This window comes from Cryptotermes secundus, unplaced genomic scaffold (genome assembly GCF_002891405.2).
Source record: "Cryptotermes secundus unplaced genomic scaffold, Csec_1.0 scaffold572, whole genome shotgun sequence".
Lineage (NCBI taxonomy): Eukaryota > Metazoa > Arthropoda > Insecta > Blattodea > Kalotermitidae > Cryptotermes > Cryptotermes secundus.
Genome location: NW_019725849.1, coordinates 1,224,211 through 1,241,572, shown reverse-complemented (window position 1 = coordinate 1,241,572; position 17,362 = coordinate 1,224,211). Strand labels below are relative to the sequence as shown.

General features: G+C 39.5%; 1 protein-coding gene across 13 annotated transcripts in view; it reads left to right on the top strand.

Annotated features, from left to right (window-relative positions):
* Positions 1-17,362, top strand: part of LOC111863749 (troponin I) — a 42,520-nt gene that overhangs the window by 17,644 nt on the left and 7,514 nt on the right. For 4 of the 13 annotated variants that reach the window (XR_004512949.1, XR_004512947.1, XM_023850353.2 and 1 more), the window contains 2 exons: positions 1,777-1,900; positions 13,585-13,685. Coding sequence is in view for 9 of the 13 variants with exons in the window: in XM_023850353.2 (XP_023706121.1) it covers positions 1,777-1,900; positions 13,585-13,685 (225 nt within the window). In the remaining 4 variants the exon portion in view is untranslated. Of the gene's footprint in view, positions 1-1,776; positions 1,901-6,033; positions 6,135-8,861; positions 8,963-12,697; positions 12,799-13,584; positions 13,686-17,362 lie in introns of all 13 variants that reach the window. The other 9 variants (XR_004512948.1, XR_004512946.1, XM_023850352.2 and 6 more) reach the window with 3 other exon arrangements.

The following is a 17,362-nucleotide window of genomic DNA, read 5'->3' as shown; positions in this document are numbered from 1 at the left end:
AAGCAAGAAAATGTCCGCATTCTGTTTGTGAATGTTTCATTAACAAAGCAATCTGATGACTCAAGCAGTATTTATGTTGAGCACATCAGTGTGGCTGTTCTTAGCAGTCTTGACGAACAGGTCGGAACTATGCGAAGTGTGCAACCTGTGTACGGCAAAGATGGCGAATTACATTTCCCATTTGATCATGACAAAGTCCACCTACTCTAAGAACCAGTGTAGGTTCTACATGTAGAAACCCTTACGCAAGAAAAGTCCCGTGTGAGTATGTTTGAATTTCCCAGTGGCGTAAGAATAGCAAAGTATTGTCACGTTTAAGAGTGTGACCATGGTCGGATTTACTGGACTCTCTGATACAGCGCGTGACTACACTCTACATCCTTCATCTTCAAGGAATGCATACTGTTGTGTTATTCTATAAATTATTTGTAAATTATTCCTGTTTGAACACAACAACAATAAAAATGTATTCACTCACACTTCACCGTGCAACAATGAGTTTATTGGTCTTATAGTATTACAACGTGCTATGTGTTTCGGCTCCTAAAGCCTTCATCAGGCGGTACATTTATTAAACCATTGAATTGCGCCTGATGAAGACTTTAGGGGCCCAAATATGTAGTGCGTTTTATTACTATAAGAGCAGTAAACTCATTGTTGCATGGTGAAGTATCAGAGAGTTTTTGATAGTTTTTATGTTGAGACAGGAACAGTTTAAAAGTAAAGAAAGTCGTCTTCTTCATTGTCATCGCCGTGAAAACCTCAAAACTTACATAGTTTAAAAGTAATTTACTCTTTACATTTCACTGTTATACACACATTAGTGTCCACAGTTACGTCTTCACTAACCGTTGCTTGATAGCAGCTTCCAACTACGGACGTTTCCCTTCTTCTGAGTTCCCTAACTGTCTCCGACCTCAGCTATCAGGTTCTCACAGCAACAGCTCACAAGGACTGGACCTCAGCAGTTCTCTAACTCACTCACTCAACTCAACTAACTCACTCACTCAACTCAGCTAACTCAACCGACTCCATCGATTACCCTGTGTATAACATTTCGACACTAAGAGCACAGAAAACACAGTTGCTCATTTTGTAGTTCAATTGTCGCCGTAGAGATATGCTTGTTTGTGAAGCCTTTACTGAGTATTGGTTACCTTGTGGTCGTTGCCCAGCAACGGGTTTACATGCCACAATATGCTGGAAATGGTACCCAGTAACTCTCTAATAGTCTACGTCAGTAACAGACCATGACGCACCCTCGTTCCCATAGTAGATAGATTATATTGTGACGTATTCGCTCAAAGCAAGAACTGTGGAGCCAGGGAAACAGCCATTGCTAGGTAACAGCTGTGTAACACGCAACAATGAATTAAATATTTTTTCTGTGCGGTCCGTACCGATGCTATTTAGCGATGACTAGCTGAAATTACGAGAGAGTCCTGAGACGGCAGTTAGAATAACAAGAGGTGGGTGTGAGATTGGCGCCAGTCCGAGAGTGGCGGAACGTCCACTGTTGGATGCCGTTACCAAGCAACGCAGTGAAGCCCGTAACTGAGAACACTAGTCTGTGTGTGAATGTGATTTGCGAAGTGTAGTTACGTGTTGTTTAAAAGTCCAGTAAGTCCTATTATCAATCCAAACACCATCACGTGACATGTGCACGTAGGGATATTCCTATTTATTTCTTGATGAACTAGCTAAGACTTTGTATGAGAAACACAATCAAGTATATAATGTTATTGCTTCACAATGTATGACCGATGTCTCGTGCAGTTGCTGCTGAGAAAGAAGGCCGCCGAGGAGCTGAAGAAGGAGCAGGAGAGGAAGGCAGCTGAGAGGAAGAGGATCATTGATCAACGCTGCGGAAAGCCGAAAAACGTTGACGACGCTAATGAAGGTAAGGACAAAGTGGTAATAACATATTCCTCTTGTCACGGTGCGACTATGAAAACAGGAGCATGCGCAAGTGCAGCGACGGAGCGAGCCCACTGCACATATCGAATTAAAGGCTACTCATCCGTTACAGGTACCTCAGCCATGGCCATGGTCACCGCAAGGAATTTCTGGCAGGAGGACAGCCGGAAAATTTAATGGAAAGACATTCAAACTGTTTAATACTAATTTTAATAATCTCCATATAATATTGAGGGCAGAATAACGTTATTTTAATAACTTTAATTTTATATTTTGTGCATGTTTTTTAGCTTTGATCCAAGGGTGGTGGGGACACGCGGTAGTGTAGTTAGTTCAGGTACTATGCTATAAGCTGGGAGGTCACGAATCTGTTCCCAATGAGGTCATTAGATTTTTCAATTGATCTAATTCTTCCAGCCGCATTATGGCCCAGAGATTGACTCAGCCTCAGCAGAAATGAGTACCAGGGATCTTACTGGGGGTACAGGACGGCCGGCGCGTAATGCTTACAACCTCACCGCCATCTGTGAGCCGAATGTAGCAGCCTCAACGTCTCACAACCCTATGAGCCTTCAAGGCCTGTTACAGGAATAGCTTTACCTTTTATTTACTTCAGTTTTTCTTCCATGACATGGATCCTTGGATTGTCCGACCGCTTCTTATGCTAAAAACTGTACATTTAAGTCCTGATAAGCTATAAATCCAACAAGAAGCAGTATGGATTAGTTACAACAGATTAAACGAACGAGTATTTTCTTTTAATTCCCTTAATGGGGGGTGGAGTCATACTGGGTCTACTCGGCACGGCGGCCACTGATTGGCCTATTGTAGCCTGCCCCGGGTCATTATGATGCTGGAGAATTTGGTGGAATAAAGATTGGCAGGGGAAGCCGAAGTACTCGGAGAAAATCTGCCCCAGTGCCACTTTGTCTAGCACAAATCTCACTTGACCAGAGCCGGGATCGAACCCGGGCCGCCGCGGTGGGAAGCCAACGACTAACCGCTTGAACTATGGCGTAGCCCAAACTAACGAGTAAAAATAAACTGAAAAAAGAGACTGATAAAATATCAAGTGGCTTAAGTTTGGAATAGAAGGGTCACGCATGCGCAGATTTGCAGTAAACACTACAACATTCGGATCCATTCTTCTGACTGGACCACTTTAATGTCTGGACTGAAGGATTGGAAAGTCGACACATCATTAAAACAAAATAAACTCCGTGGTTTTAGTCCGCAAGCGAATTGTACCGACCGAGCGACCGCCGCTTGTCGGCGAAGTTAGTGCCAACTTTAGCGGATAGAGAGTGTCGCGTGGTCAGCGCAACGAATTCCCACGGCCGTTAATTTCGGTTTTCTAGACCGGAGACACTTCAGTATATGCACTGAATTAATTCGTTCATGGCAAAACATACATTAATTTATACATATCTGCAGATAACAGTAGTTCATCAACCAATAGAAGCTGACAGATATCAAGATGTTTGCAGTGCAGTTATGTAAATGCTCAAGTCCATTGTTGTGTCCATGCTTTTAACATGAAGACCCTCAGTTCGTCTAGCAGCATCACAGCAGCGCCGCCTGTCCAGCAGCCACAACGAACTCTCTTTTCAGAGCCTGCGAGTAGAGAGTGTGGTCATCGGCGGCTTCAGAGATTTCATCATGCAAAGCATGGAGCACGGAAGCAGAAACATTGTGCAGTACACACAATTATCAAATGCTTGTCTGGGTGAATAGCTAAACAGAATATATTGCATTGATTCACTTGTCTCAAGCATCTTGCTCTGTTGGATATCCGTCATCTTGTTTTACAGTAATTTTCACTTCCCTGTCAGGCTTTGTGGACCCGAGCTAGCTCAGTGGGTATAGATACCGGCTATGGGCTGGAGGGCCTAGGAATCGTCGTTCGATTCCCAGCAGGTGAGATTTCTCTCTTATTCAGATCTGGGGCGCTGGGGTCCAACCAGTCTCGTAGACACCCGGAAACGGGGGGGGGGCTATTTCCTTGGTGCAAAGCGGCCGGTGCGTAAAGCTGACTACTCACTTCGATCTAGTGCCTAGGCCTAGAATGGCCCCATGTGTTTTCATGGTGCGTCGCTTAATTAGTTAAACACAGTGAGAGCTTCATTTCTACGTCGTGGTGAGTCATCAGTCATCTGATTTGAGGAGTGGAAAACGGATGTGTATTTGTAAGGGGAAATTCCTTTCTGGTGAGGAAAAGCTCAAGATGGGAAATACTTGCTGCAGTTCAGTTCAAATCCCTTCGTCTCTCCATCTGCTGTCTTAAGATGTAAATCTTAAAATACACTATTCTCTGTTTTGCCTGTAATTCTATGGGAGGGGGAAGCTTGGTGTGTCTCGCTAAGGAAGATATAATGAAGAAAATAAAATCAAGACAATGAGATTGGAGGTTTATGTAGCAAGCAAGGGAAAGTTAAGAAATGTATGTCTAATTTTAATTGAGAAACCCGAAGAGGTCTCGTTTAGATACAAGGATAACAGCTGAATCTTGAAGGTTGTGGGCTAGGTTCATCTGAACTGGGACAGGGCCCAGTGGTGTGCTTTTGTGAGGACTGAAATCAACTGCAGTTTCAGTAAAAAGCAGGAAGTTCCTGGAGTAGCTGAGCGACGATTAGCTTCCCAAAGAGTGCAGCTCCATGGAACTATTTAATCAGCTTGTCATTGATTTAAATGTTTGTAGAATGGCACATATTTTAAATTCCATTTGTTGTTTTCTTGACCAGTGAATGAGTGGGAAATTTCATTGACTGTGAAGAAGAGAACCCCGTTGTCGGGATTGCAACAAAATTCACATTACTGTGGCGACTTGCTCATGTTTCCGTTTCCCAGGTAAAAAAAAAAAGTTTGGAAGGGATGTCAGAGAGCATTCCATGGATTGAATTCTTCTCACCCTATCTCTGTAGTACCTTGCTGACTCCGTCATTAATGTTTTCAGTCATCTGAGACTAATTCTTTAATAAGTGACTTTCATTTTAAGTTATTTTTCCAATTTCGTCGTGGTGTTGTGATGATTCACATGCACCCCCCCCCCCACCAATTAACGTCGCGTTTGTTCTTTAGAAACGCCATTGCTCTTGGTTTCTAATATGGCCGCCAGCTCCCGCCTTCAAATCTCTTTCGCGAATTGCGTAAAGAGAAATGACTTCAAATGATTAACATTGCCAACATCAATCGCTAATGTAACGGAAAATTTCTATCTCTGAACAAAAGTAAATACGATGTACTCATGCAGGCTTACATTTAAGTTAAAGTAACTTCAGTTCAAAGCGGCCTCCGTAGTCTAGGGGTAAAGTTCCCACCTCATGACTAAAGGTACGCGGGTTCAAACCCGGCGGAGGTACCACTGCCAGTAGAGGGGCCGAACTCGCTGGCTGAACGGGGCTGATAGCGAGCACCAGTACCGGAAGAGTATGGCGACTGGTAGAATATCAAAGGAGGACATACAATAGATCAACAACTGGTCGCGGTGCATGGGGAAACCCACCCCCACCAATAATGAATGAATGAATGAACTTCAGTCCAACAGCCTTAATTGTAGGAATAATTCATTTGTCTGGGAGCCTTTTTAACAGCGCAACATAATTAACTTCATGAATAAATATTTGGAAATGTTATCCACTTAGAAACTGGGTTTCTGCACTAGTCATATGATGCACACGTCAAAATATTATGTTATGCATTTATGATATACATTTTCTTCTGGCATTTAACTTGCTATGAGGTGCATTGTTTTAATTTACCTAGCTCTTCCAGTCACACTATGGCCCTGGGGTCGACTCAGCCTCTAACAGAAAAGAGCACCAGGAATATTCTTGGGGTGTAGAAGGTTGCCGGCGTGTAAGGCTGACAAACTTACCGCCATCTATGAGCCGAATGTCGAGAAAATGTGGGAACCTCAACATCTCACAACCCTATAAGCCTCCACAGCCTGCTGCAGGGATAGCTTTATTTACTTTACTTAAAACTTTCTCTATCGTATACTGAAGAATGGCTGAGGTTAAGTAAACGCTTCATTTCCTGAGCGATTCAGTCTCATACAGTCTGTCACTTTTGTTACTAATTTGTTTGTCTGTATGTGTGTGTGTCTCCCCGACGCAGATACAATTACGCGCATCCTCCAGGACTACCACGAGAGAATCAGCTCGTTGGAGGATGTCAAGTTCGATCTGGAATACGCCGTTAAAAAGAAAGATTATGAGGTAGAACTGTGCTACATCTTATTCTTATTCTTCTTCTTCCTCGATTGACAAGTTTTGTTGCTGGGGATTTCTTTATCTTTAATAATATATGTACAGGATGTTTTTGTTTTGTTTTGAAGTTCATGTCTCTTGCCTTTATTTCTGACGTTAAAAACAACTTTAAGTATTTTAAAAATTATGGAACCTGTGGGCTTGTTGTTGTCTTTTGGAGCTCCATTTTGTTACACTACAGGTAGAGGCAAAAGTGACAAATTAGAACGGGTGTGAAACATGGCTGTACTATAACCTCTCTAAATTTTCTTCTGGTTGCCTCTTCATTATCAACATCACAATAAATCTAATGCATTACCGCGTTAATGAACATTCGTATCGAAATGTGCAATCTATAAATCATGGTCCCTAGTAGCGCCACACCCAAATTCTATATGCAAAATTTCACTTGCAACTCTCCATCAAGGTCACCTTTAAACAAATTAAGTCAGTGGAACTCATGTAAGGTAATAGGACTAATATAATGAAGGCACTGTGTAACACGTTCCAGCACGATCTATCAAAACTATTGAAACTTTAGCGAATTAATGAATTTATATCTCTTGAAAGTAAACCAAAACAATTAAAAGCTACGGTTGCTAGAAAACATGCAGTGTGGGCCCTACTATACCGAAATGCAACCAACACGATCAGCTTGTTTGTAAGTGAATTGATATGAGAGATCTAGAAATGTTCCTCTCCGAGCCGCATCAACAAGGGCTGCAATATAATCTTAAAAATTTTATGTTTCATAATTCTGACAAGCGTTATCACATAACCGAAAGTAAAGTAATACGAGTACAAGAACTTTCCGTGTTTGCACGTACGTTGACATGTACAGCCACGAAGTTCCATCCACAAGCACTACATGAGTAGTGGTGTTTGAGACTAAGTCCTGTAGAGGGGTAGCTTTACCTGTATGTTATCAAGAGATCTGATTTCTATTCCCTACCGACACGTCTCTCTGCAAGTCCCTACGGTGCAGCTTTGCTTCAAAGGCAGAAAAGAAACATGAACTTGTACATAGTTTTATCTGTACTTCACACATTTATGTTTTAACAGTGTTATAACGTGTATTTTTTTGTTGATACAGAAGAGACCCTAACAGACTTCTTGTATTTTCCTTGAAATTTCTTTTACTTTGTGTTTCATTTCCAGCGGATGGACAAGGATACCTTAACAATGTGGTTTGCAATCAAATAACTCTATTGCCTGAAAACTATTTATTCTTAATCGATTGATTTTCTTCATTTCTTTTCTAGTTATGTGTCGATTCATTCGGCTCTGTTAGTGATATGTTTATAGGCCTATTTCTATGTTGCAGCTTTCAAACAGAATAGTATTTATAATTATTATGTTATGTGTCGTTAGTATATCCGTATTAGTGTTTTCGGGTTCTCCCGCTGGAGGTCCTTTGTTACACTCGCAGTTCATGTTCACTGAGGATTTTACAGCAGCCATTTTTTAATGCTAGTGGGGCGGGACTAAGTCCCTTGTACTGCGGCCACTTCTGGCCTATTGTACCAGCCCCAGATGATAGGTGAGGGTGATTGTGGAGCAGTTGGTGGGATGAAGATTGACAGGGGAAACCGAAGTACTCGGAAAAAACCTGCCCCAGCGCCACTTTGTCCACCACAAATCCCACTTGACCAGACCCGGGATCGAACCCGGGCCGCTGCGGTGGGAAGCCAGCGACTAACCGCTACAGCAGCCATTAGTATCTTTTCTTGTAGCATCTTAGGCTCTCACGGCATTACCAATGAATAGCCCTGTATTCTGGGATATAAGGCCATGTAGCCTGTTGAAACTCAACGGATGTTTCGGAGGAGCATGTTGCCTCTCTCTTAAAGGAGATCAGAGACTGCTTGCTACCTGCTTCATGCTGGTTTCATGCTTCGTTTATTCATCGACCCTGAAGATGGAGGCGACATGTTCCCCTGAAAGATCCGTTGACTATCAACAGACCACATGACATCCAAGGGAATAGGACTCCTCAGAAAGTTGTCTTGATCTTTATATTCTGCTTTGTTGTAAATATCGCTGTATCGCTCAGGTAGGTCCCGCGTTCCTTGTAAATTAACATTCCGTATTATTTCATAATTGAATCTCATGGGCACGTGGACAGTTCTTGTTCAGTTTCCAGTAATTGCTACAAGAGGCCTCCAGCGCGTCCTTTTAATATTGTTCCCCTTTCATTTCCTTATATTCAGCAGGATTTAGCTTTCGTTAATGATAATAAAATGGAGCATTTCCGGAATCGGGCCATGATACTCTATGAATTATAATGTCCTTAAATGTGTTCGTACAGAACAACAATGCTTTATTTTTCTCGCGTGGTTGCTGTACTTTATTCTATCACACTTCTTCACACGCCTGGAAGGTTCGGATTTGTTTCAAAACAAAAAATACAAAATGACGGAGTTAGTACTCGCTGTGAATGGAGTCAATAAATTAAATATTTTGTTTCATAATAGAGTTCTCTAATATTTTACATAGCCATATATGTATAAATAACATGTTCTGGAATCTGTCTTTACGTCTAAGAATCAGTTCAGTAATTAATGTATTCTGAGTTGCCTTTCTCCGCTTCATTATCATAATTACCAGTCAGCAACTCTGTATAGAAGTAGAAGCTTATCTGTAAATGTGGCACCCACTGGCATATGTGACTGCATTTGCCTGTTTCCTGCCCTCCAGCTAATCTCAAGTCCATCATCAATGCATACCACAACCGCATCGGAAATCTAGAGGCCGAGAAATACGACCTCGAGTACGAAGTGGCCAGAAAGAACTTGGAGGTGCGACCCTGTAAGGCCCTCGGCCCACAACATGCCCGCAGAGGTCAAGGCGTTCCTAAAATAATTACTATCACGTGCACAAAGATTTTGGGAAAGTGATGTTCGCAAAATTTAATGCATACCTCTCTCATGCATTCACATCACTCCTTATCATGACCGTGGAAAGTGGATATATATTAAAATTTCGGAAGTCATCACAGGAAATTGTGTGGACTCTTATGTCCAAGATAATTTCACGCTGCATAAGTTTAAAGAAATCAATACAGTGTCTTGTAATTAATCAATATATGTATATTTATATACATATATATTGGAAAAATATCAAGTGACATCAGAAGGCCTGAGGTCGTTGTTTAAATGTTAAAAACCACGTTTCTGTAATTAGTATTTACTCAAGTCAGAAAATTTTAGATCACACACTTGCATCTGAGCAAGAACACAACCGAAATGAATTACAACACTTGATCTCTGAGGCAGGTTTGTGGATTGAGGGGCTACGCATGAGTATAGAAACCAAATCATACCAAATCATACATTATAACGCAATAGATTGGTTGATTTGGCAAGACTATACGGGACAGATTTATATGGATTAAAATTAAGAAAAGATTCGTCTTGTTTCACTTTTCGTTAATTTAATCCATCGTTTTAAAAACAACTAAAATGCACATGAGCATTGCAATATTAAAAAGATCGCTTATTAAGCACAGTCTCGGCCTAAAAACGTAAACATAACCCGAGCTCTGAGCACGCGTTTAACATGACTGAGTACACTGACGACCGGATAGGGTTCCCTTCTTTCTGGGTGCTGCTTGACGCTGTTCCTAACATGATAAATGCTTTCATTTTTAGAGTGTTTTGCGCCTCATAGTCTATTTTGTGTTTCAGGGACCACCTTCATATCCTGATGTCTGACCTTTCTTCCCGTACAGCTCAGTGGATTCCTCTTGGAACGGCTTTCTGCTTAATGTAGCTCACCCCTGTATTTAAGCTTAAGCTGTGCATAGTATGTCTATCCAAACCACCATTTTTTTTTTCATTCCTCTACCTCAGCTTTCTCAAGGTCTTAACAATATTAGATGTGTAAACTTTAGCTTCTTAATACTATTTCTTATACTCTGTCCAGTTCATTTAGACAGTTTTAACAATGATAAATTTATGATCTTTTGTGATATGTTCCATTAAACAGACCGCTCTGATATGTCGAATTTTACGGAAATGACGTTAAGTTACCCAATAAGTCAATATAATACGATACAAGAAAATAAATATTTCTTGAACTTGACTGGTTTAGTAATAGGCTTTCAATATGAAGTCATAAGAGCGAATCGGTTTCTAGTATTTTTTTTAATGAATGAATGCTAGGCCAATACGGAAGAAAATGCAATAAAGAATGGTATATGTGAATCTGAAGTATGACAATTGTGATTGAACTGAAGAAGAACGTGTTACTGTGGAAATAAGTAATTCGAAACCTCGACGAATTAGGCGTGCTGCTGAAATCAACATGATGACCAGGTGATGCAAATTTTGCATATGGATGGAGTGACTTTCAAATCTCAAGGAAGTGAAATAAAGGATTCCAATTCTAACCTCTCTCATCGAACGCGCTGTGTAAATACTGACATTGAGGCACTGCTGTGTGTAATAATAAACATGGGATTGCATGCAAGCCTAAGTATGTATAGCAAATTCTGGGGTGAATTTTCATTCTTTGCATTTGCTGCAAATGAAGTTGTTTGCCTATATTCACATTTCCCTGACTGTAGCAGGAAATGAATGAATACACTGCAACAAGAGGACACAAAGTAAAGCCCTTATTTCGGTATATTCGGGAAAATGTAGGATGATGTACATTTCGACCACAGTGTTTTTATAGATGAAGGAATAGATTTTAAAGGAAAAATTAAAAGTTTCTCAAGCCAACAAGTCCTTGAAGTTTGGCTTGAAAATGTGTGTTACCATTTTGTCTTGAGTGAAACAGGCTATATGTATGTCTTCTTGCTATATTTTGAGAGAAGTACAAGGAAATAATCTCAGAGCATGCAGCAAGTTGTCTGGTGGTAGGCATACATGTTACTCATGACATCTTTTACCAAAGGAAAGAAACCTTATAATTTTTTAGATGCATGGAATGGTATGCCATTTCTTCACCCTGCTGGTTATATTCAACATTAACATACAAAGAAGTATATGTAAAATTGTGTAACAATGTAGTTTATGTTACATATATTAGCAAAGAAAGCTAACAATGTTGGAAAAGTCACCATTTGCTGACCAAAGAGACAGCAAGACTGATTGCACCAGAACAATGATGAAGAGAGTAAGTGTCATGGAACCCACAAAAACAGACCATGCAGAGTTCATGGTGATGAAAGAAAAAGATAATGTTTGTTGTCAACTGCTGAAATGGTAAATTGTGTGATGCAGCAAAACAAACACAAGATATAGCTTGACATCATGAGAGTTGAACAGTGACAATATCTGATGACAGAAATTGTTTAAAAGCATACTTTCATGCAGACCCAATCTTGCAGAAGAAAGGGTCATTACATTTGACCCAAAAATGTGCTAATACTTGGGTAAACCTGTCTCATATGGGAATGGTTGTACTTAGAAAATAACCTAATTTCTTGAAGCATAAGTACTGATGTAGCAAACATATACTGACTCCATATTAGCAAATAAAACTAAAGGAATAAATATGCCAACTTTAGTATGATTTAAACTCAGAATGACATTAGTTCATTTTAAGTAGTGTACTGTACTAAATAAGCTCTTTGTGAGATTGAAGTCAGATTGTTTTAAAGAGCAGTCTTTCTTTCTATTTTCCCAGTACTTACTTAATTACCAATGGACATATTTGTAATGTTTTAATAAATTTGCAGAGTTTTAAAGAATTTTTTGTTGCATCATGCACCGAAGTTCTGCAAGAAAATGTCAGAATGCTATATTGAAAAATTTTTACTGGGTCTGAGACAGAAGTGACCTTGCCATTTAAACAAATAGTGTCTGCATTAATAAGTGATGTGATCATTTTACATTCCAGTGGGCATTAGTTTCTGCATGGCGGGTTTTATTTAATCCTTCATAGGAAGTGGGATTACTCACTTTGCATAGCAACTTATGTTGGAGACAAAATTCCATTTGTTCATGCCCTTATTTAAGGACTTAGCAGTCCACAAAAATAATACTCTGCAGTGACTTCATGCTGTATAGTACATTTTGTATGATTGCTTTTATTGTGTTTAACTGTTGTAATGCTTTTTGAAATGTATATATCTATTGATGTCCATATTTCTTTGTTTCTTCATTAGCAGTTTGTTAACATGAGCAGAGTGGCCGAACTTCTTTCTGTAACTAACTGACAGTATTTCCAGGTCTTCTTCAGTTCTTTGCTGAGGAAGGGGGTGTTTTCGCTTGTAGCAGCGAGGTTTCCACTGGCACTGTCCCATGCCCTGGTGTACTGCTGTGTACACAATCATAAAATTGACATTATCTCAGAACTTTTATGTATAAGTCATGGAAATTTATATCTCTTGGTACTTTTCATTGTTCCTTATAATGCAGTGCATTTCCAAAGGAATGTTGATGATTGAGCCAAAAATTATAAGAAAGCATTGTTTGAGGCATGAGAGATTGTGCCAGGGGCTGGAATCTCATTTCTCATTTTGACTAACAAGAGATTCTAATTCTTGTGCTTCTTGCATCTTCGTCTCTTTCTCTCTGTTTTAGCTGAACTTCAAACAGTTTGCAAGCAATATTGGAACAAAATTTACATATTAGAGGGTGATAAATGGGAACTAGAGAGAGCAAGTAGAATGAAAGAATTTGAGGTAAAAAGAAAAGGGCTATTTTGTGCAAGTGTTTCATTCCACCCAATGTTCTTCATTGCTCTAACATTGTAAATTATGATGTACAGTTGCTCCATCTCCTTGGTTTTCCCCACAGACCGTAACTACAACGCATGGTAATCATATTGATATTCTTCAGGTGTTTACCATTTACCCATAAATCCTGTTCAGCTTACTGTAAGGAAAGGACATGAATTGTCACTGAGAACCTGACACCCCACTTTTACACTCTTTTTCCAATGCTAGGTCTCTGTTAATAGGCGTCCATCCTTCCCTTAAGGACAGTGTACCAAATAATTGTAATTCATCTGTGAACGGAAATATACATGAACAGTGCTGCCATAATTACCCATTCTATTAGACTTGTAGAATTCCATTAGGCCTGCAGGCGACAGGCTCCTATAGAAAAATATTAAAAGCAGCAGTAATGTTTTGAGATTTTTTGGGGATATAAATAAAAAGTAAAGGATGTTCATAAATATTTTAAGAAAATTAAGAAGCTTACCAGTGACAAGCATACTTCAGACACGTCACAGAACTGAATGTACAAGACCACAACTCTTGCATAGAAGCTGCCCAATGTTATTGGGATTTGAAGTGTGAGAGATGACTGATGAATTACAGTTGGCTGGCCTGAAATTCTTGGGCGATTGCGCCGTGTCAAGTAAAAAGGCATGCAGCTTTGCTTAACACAGAGTAATTCCCAAGAAGCAGAGTGAATCAGAGTGTGCATTAAGTAGTTTCACTTGCTTATATTTATTCTTTTAGATGAACTCAAGAAAATCGTCAAGGAGTATTATGATCGTGTGTATCTGTGTGAGGGTCAAAAATGGGATTTGGAACATGAAGTGAGAAAGAGGGACTGGGAGGTATGGCGATATGGAGGAGTGTGGGCCAATTCCAATGCGCCTCCCCCACCTCCAATTCGTGTGAAGTGGAAGGAATATTGGCATTTGGCTACACTTCTTTATTTTTGAAGCCAAGTTTTTCCCCGTATAACTAGCTAGTTTCTCCGTGGAGAAGTCTGTAAACGCCTGGCCAGCCCTGGCTGAACGTTTGCATACTTCTGCAAAATTAAGTTCCCTTTTTCAAGATAGTTGTTAATAAGAGGAGCAAATATCTAAAGAAAAGATAAACTCAGAAACTAAACAGAACTAAAATATCCCATCCAGATTATGAACACTCAGTTGACTGGTAACAGCACCTCTGGTTCATATTCTGGGCTTTCAGATATGAAGTGCTTCACTTTATTCAATTATACATCGGACATAAAGGGTTGGCCACACCCCCACTTCCTCATCACCTCATCCTGAGTGCAAGTAAAACATTGGATATTAATCTATAAGGTGGCTTCAGGCAGACCACTCTGCATAGCAATTAAAAATGGTGCTCATTTATTCAAAATGTTAATTTTATTCCCATCCGTAAAATGGATCTTCTTGCAAATTAAATTGAATATATTAAATTGTAAATGTATCTAAATAATGTTTTGACTGCTCCTACAGATAGAAATATGTACGTTCACAGGGCTGGTTAGGCAGTCACCTTGTAAAATGCATCCTTGTACATACATACATCATAATGCAAGGAAACAAACACAAAAGAATATTGGAAATTTAGAAGTAGCAGCTGACAGTTTTTACCCTGGCAGAATTTGTACTTTCACATTCGCATGCTCTGGAATGCATGCTTGTGTCCGTTACATATGCACCTTGTTAACAAGGTGTTGAAAATTACATTAGGATTCCACTCTTCCTTTATATGTTACCGCCCTCTCCTTAGCCGTGGGGTCAGCCCTTTTGTTATGAATGACATTAAGGACTGGTGCACCATGAAAAAACTATGCTTGGTCTGCAAAGAGAGATGTTCAAACAATGTAATTTGCTTGATGCTACATTTTCTGTGGATAATTTAAGACCATATGTAGAAATAAACAGATGTAATTGATTAGACTGCAGTTTCCTCATTTGCCCGTTATTACTGAAAATATTGACATTTGTTTTCTGGCCTAACAGCTTTATTTTCAAAGTGAGACTGACCTCTGCTTGCTGCATGTTCCTCTTGTGTGTTACATGACTTTAATGTCTTTCATAAGTATGTATGGTCAATACTCTCCACCTTTTGGTTTGCATTCTTGTTACTGTTAGTTTATTTTGCATTGATCATAAACTACCAGGGCTGCATATAACATTTTATAGCCTTACACATTTGGTGGAATTTGTTGAGATGCTTCTAACTCAGGGTATCCACAGAAGTACTGTTTCACATAATTATCACATAGAGGTTTGGAAACCCCAGACCTTCAATTGCTGCTGGGTTTCACTCATCTCGCGTATCCCTTCTTAACACCAAACAGTGTAGCCTGTAGAGTTCTGGTAGAGTTGAAAGTTACTGAAACTTGTATGGGTAATGAATGATCTTGGGAATGCAAAGAACAGGCATGGCTGCTTGTTCCTGCCAGCTGTATATGTTTTTGAGCAACTGACTCACTAACCCATTGTTCTTTTTCATCTAACTTTGTTGCATTAACCTGATAGTTGATGTATTTGGACAGTCTCTTTCTTAAAGGTCAAGGATTCAGAATCCATTTTTTGTAACTGAAAATGTGATTCATTTATGATATTCCCACCCCTAAAAGACCTTTACTGACATGCAACAAAGTATGGCACTTCATATTTTTGGAAACGTAAGTTCTCTAGCTCTTCACCTCCTGTGGAATATATATATGTAGCGTCTGAGATTTTCGGGGGAAACATCAAACATAAGTCGATTTGAGTTTTTTTTTTTTTTTTTTGCCTGTTTCCAAAATATTTCTGCAAGAGATTCTGGAGTACTTTCAGTGGGACAGCTTCTTTTCTCACCCACCACTCAACACTTCATATTCCAAGTCCCTTTTTATAACAGTTTCATCACCATCAGGTTTCTCTGAAAGCAAGTGCCATGCTGATTGGACTTTGCACCGCGTCCTGAACCCTGTGTCTAGTCTGCACTATGAGATCTGCCTACACTCGCAGTTCAGTGTTTAGTCACTGTCAAATGCAGGCTGTATCACACAGTGCAAACAAACAAACTGTTTATGCATAATGGGATCAGTGTCAGTGGTTGTTTTGTGTCCCCTGTTTCCTACTCCTCACAGGTGTTATTCTCACAAGGATATTGTTTCAGAGGTTCAGATAATGTTTCTGATTAAAACATTACGAGTGTTAATGCCGCGATATTCTTTGTAGAACTTTTGCACTAAGAAATGCTTAACCTTTGCTAGAGATAAAATTGAGCTCAAACTTGTGGGCATATTTTATTTTATTTATATAATATTTCCAGCTCTCTTGTGTTGGTGAGATGATGAAAGTCTGTCATTGAAGTGAGGCTTTCCTTGAACCAATATCACAAATACTTATAAGCTTTTTCTATCAGAGCAGATGTATTGTAATGCAACAAAACTAAATAATAGTTCTTAATAGACAGCCTCAGGATGCTTTTGTTTATCAGTAGATGGAAAGAAAGGGACACCAAACAGATAGTGTTGGTGAACAGTTTTCAGAACTGCTTTCGCTGGGAGTAGCACAAACAGTAACTAACAACAAAACTTTTTCTTTCTTTTTTTTGTCTTCAGATTTTTCATATAAAATTTGGCTCAAACCTGTGCTGTGTCAAAAGCAACATGATATATCACGATGTGAAAGATTTGTTATTCAAAGTTGCTGCACTAATTTCAGTTTTGTACTTTTGTTTCAATGATTTATCTACACAAAACTTTTAAATCTTAGATGCTTTCATGCATTTTATATAAATAACTGTTGTTGTTTATATTCTATTGGTTAAACATTCAAAATTCCACTTCTAAGCCAGTGAGAAATTATAGTTTAGGCCTGCCCTTAACCTACTTCTTCCCTCCTCTGACTCTTCCTCTGCATGTAAATGACTTCATTGTGTTGGACACACTCACCCAGCATTTAATTCCATATTTGCAGCTAAAGGAAAATGCTGTTCAGGTTGCTTTGATGTCCCCTTGTACTTGTACCTGTTGTCAAATAATAATTCGCTTAGCTGTACTCATCCTCCCAGAAAATGCTAACAGTTTGGGCTGTATTAAAATCATACAATTGATTAAACTACCGCATAGATAGCCTCAAGTTCTGTTCATTTCCAGATTTCTTCAGTGTGGCCTAGCACTAGTTGCCAAAGATGAATTTTACCTAGCTCCAAATACTCTCACAAGTTTGCTCCTTTCATATATTCTTGACAAGTACCTGTGATTGCTGGGTCTGATATTTTGTTCTTTGCCTAAAACATTGTGGTAAGAAATTGCTTAGGCCAGGAAGATTTCTCAGCATTAACTTTAATGACCCTAAAAGCGCTACTCTGCACTGTCTGGTTTTCCATATGCATGGTGTACAAAACTGTATTATATGTGTGTTTTTAGTTTGTCACTGTTGAGCTACATATCCTATTCCTGGCACTATTCTCTGAAACACACCATACCACAGTACGCTCTTTGTAGTAGCATGTATTTTATGGCTTTTCAGTTAGAAAATTTTGATTGTAA